Here is a 2,394-nt window from a genome sequence, read left to right on the forward strand (position 1 = left end):
TCCCTCCCTCCCTCCCTCCCTCCCTCCTCACGTGGACGGCGAAGGCGTCCTCCACGTGCTGCACCCGTAAATCCTGCCGGATGCTTTTCAACTGGGAGCAGGCATGTGCATAGTCCTCGTGCTTTGCCCAATGGGCTTTTACGCAGCGCAGCGCCTGGAAGAAGAGGGGGGGAAAGGAGGAAAGGCGATGACGCCGTCAGAGAGATGGGAGGGGAGCACCATCAGACTATGACTGGCTCACGGAGACCCGCATGCTCCCTTTACAGAGCCACTGCTGCTATTTTTATCTTTCTTTTTTTCCTTTGTCTATCGCCTTTTTGTCCCCTCTTCCTCTTCCTACCTCCTGCAGTACAGGTGGCGGCCGCACCAAGGCAGGGTCGAAATCGTCCGCCGACCGCGTGTAGTCTTTCTCCACCACAACACAAGTCCCCACCACTGGCCCGTACCGCACTTGGCCTTTCCGAGATTCTTTCTTCTTCAGCGTCGCAGGGTGTGTAGAAGTGGAGGGTGAGGGCACCGAGGTGGACAGGGAGGGGCCGAAACGAGCCGCGCGCGCTTGGCGTCGACGGAGCTCCTCGGGATCGGCAAAGGAGGAGGCTTGACTGATTGCCATGGAATTGCTCACTTTCATCCCTAAGTATTTTGTCAGCTGAAACCGACCAGGAGGCTTAAGATGCTGACATTTTGCGGGCAGAACGACTCGTAAACTTTGTTTCAATGCTTCTGGAGCTGGCAGTATTATTGCTTGAAATATCTGCTGATGCCCCATGGAATGTGTTAGATGAAGCATTCGACGAAGTCCTGAGCCCAATATATCGCCGTTTGCTTGTCATCACTCGTATCTTGCTAGAGCGCATTGAAGTAAGTCAACAGATTTTAACCCAGGATAACTGCCGTTTCCGCTTCTTTCCTACTTACCTTCTTTCGCGCTTGGCTGTGGTCTTTTCCATCAATCGATTCATCAACCTGGTCAAAGCTGCAACCACCTGCGAAAATAAAAGGAGCAAGATACAAGTGAGGCCTCATCGTGTATAGTTCTGTTCATCACAAAGGAGTCCCACACTGCCCGCGTCAGGATGTTGAAGCATCGCCGAAATCGCCAACAAGGATCTTCGTCTTGGCAGCCTTGTCGAAGCACAAGAAGCGAAGCGTGGGGTGGAAATCAATTTTTCTCGAGAAGTAAGACCAAGACGACTCAACAAATACTACTTGTATCGCTAACACGCGGTCAGCTCATGCATTTGCCCATGTGTGTTGAATTAAAAAGCGTGTAAAAGTTGGAAATATACGTTAATGATGAACATTAAACGTCCCAAAGTTTGTTTGTGCTCAAGGTAAATTATCTTAATAAGGATATAAGAATAAATGATATAGTACTCGAGGTACAGGTCTCCTAATCTAGTTGAGGTGTGCGATCTCACATACTGATGATCGTCATTTATGTAGGTAAAGCCATTGCATTTTACACACGAGAAAAATTCCCACTATACGGATGCCGGCGAGTATTGATGACCTGTCATACCCAATAATGAGAGCCAGTAGGACGTTGGGACGTACCTTGCACAAATAAAAGTACAGACAACAGCTGGGAAGGCAGAATAAGCGAGTAGGAGTGTCAGCAAAAAAATACATAATTCGCTTGCTTACTTCACAGTGTAAAGACTGAACTATCTACATTAAGCTGCAATTGCATTTTTCGGACGCTTCACTCCCCACCTTTCAACATGGGTCGTCAAGCATATTATCAGAGTTTTCCCCCACCAACGCTCCACACTCCTCAGTATTCCCACCTAGTCTAGTGCCTTCCGATCTCCTTCTGTCCCTCATTCCTTCTCGATTTCAGAGCCTGCAAGCCCACATGCCCCGGATTGGGCAAAAAATCGTTCGCAAAGAACGTGTAAGACACCCGGTTGCGTTGCAGGAATGGACGCAAGGACGGGTCCCGGGCGCAATGGTCTCGAAAGCAGTCATTCGAGAGGACGAGGGCGTTCTGGTCGAGGGAAACGGGGACAAGGGTGAGTCAACAAGGGCAAGTAAACACGAGGATGGGGGCCTGAACGTAAGAAGGACCTTTTTTTTAAAAAGGAGCACTTCAAAAACCAAGATGAGAGTGTGCGGGTGACGTTGGAAGGCAGGGAGCTGAGCGACACACAGAGGATGTCGCCCTTCCTGTCCGCCCTTTCTCTCTCCCACCCTTCTCCCCTCCCTCCCTCCACCCATGCTTCCCCCCCGCTGTCCCGTACCTTTTCCCGCGCGAACTCCAAGATGTAAAGGTCGTCGTTATCCGTGGGCGGGATGGTCGCCAACCACCGTCTATCTACCATGGACTGCAGGGATTCCTGGGCCTCTGTTTGCATCATCACATTTCCACCCCCGCCTTCCCGCCCTCCCGCC

General features: G+C 51.0%; 2 protein-coding genes across 2 annotated transcripts; both read right to left on the minus strand.

The window, feature by feature from the left end:
• Positions 1-25: 25 nt before the first annotated feature.
• On the minus strand, positions 26-975 carry NGA_0492100 (leukocyte receptor cluster member 8-like protein; the record flags this gene model as incomplete). The annotated part of the gene is made up of 3 exons (XM_005853954.1): positions 26-154; positions 341-754; positions 919-975. Coding segments are annotated over 3 exons (600 nt in total), but the record flags the coding sequence as incomplete, so codon positions are not given.
• Positions 976-1,749: 774 nt separating this feature from the next.
• NGA_0492200 (uncharacterized protein) lies at positions 1,750-2,293 on the minus strand. Its single transcript, XM_005853955.1, has 2 exons — positions 2,244-2,293; positions 1,750-1,990 (listed from the first exon to the last, which is right to left on the minus strand). The coding sequence occupies exon 2, from the start codon at positions 1,969-1,971 to the stop codon at positions 1,840-1,842; it is 132 nt and encodes a 43-aa protein (XP_005854017.1). The 5' UTR covers positions 1,972-1,990; positions 2,244-2,293; the 3' UTR covers positions 1,750-1,839.
• Positions 2,294-2,394: the final 101 nt, after the last annotated feature.

The sequence above is a fragment of the Nannochloropsis gaditana genome (genome assembly GCF_000240725.1).
Source record: "Nannochloropsis gaditana CCMP526 unplaced genomic scaffold scaffold671, whole genome shotgun sequence".
Taxonomy (NCBI): Eukaryota; class Eustigmatophyceae; order Eustigmatales; family Monodopsidaceae; genus Microchloropsis; species Microchloropsis gaditana.

Coding starts and splice junctions, on each gene's coding strand:
- NGA_0492200 (XM_005853955.1), bottom strand. CDS start 1,971: ATGACTGCTTTCGAGACCATTGCGCCCGGGACCCGTCCTTGCGTCCAT.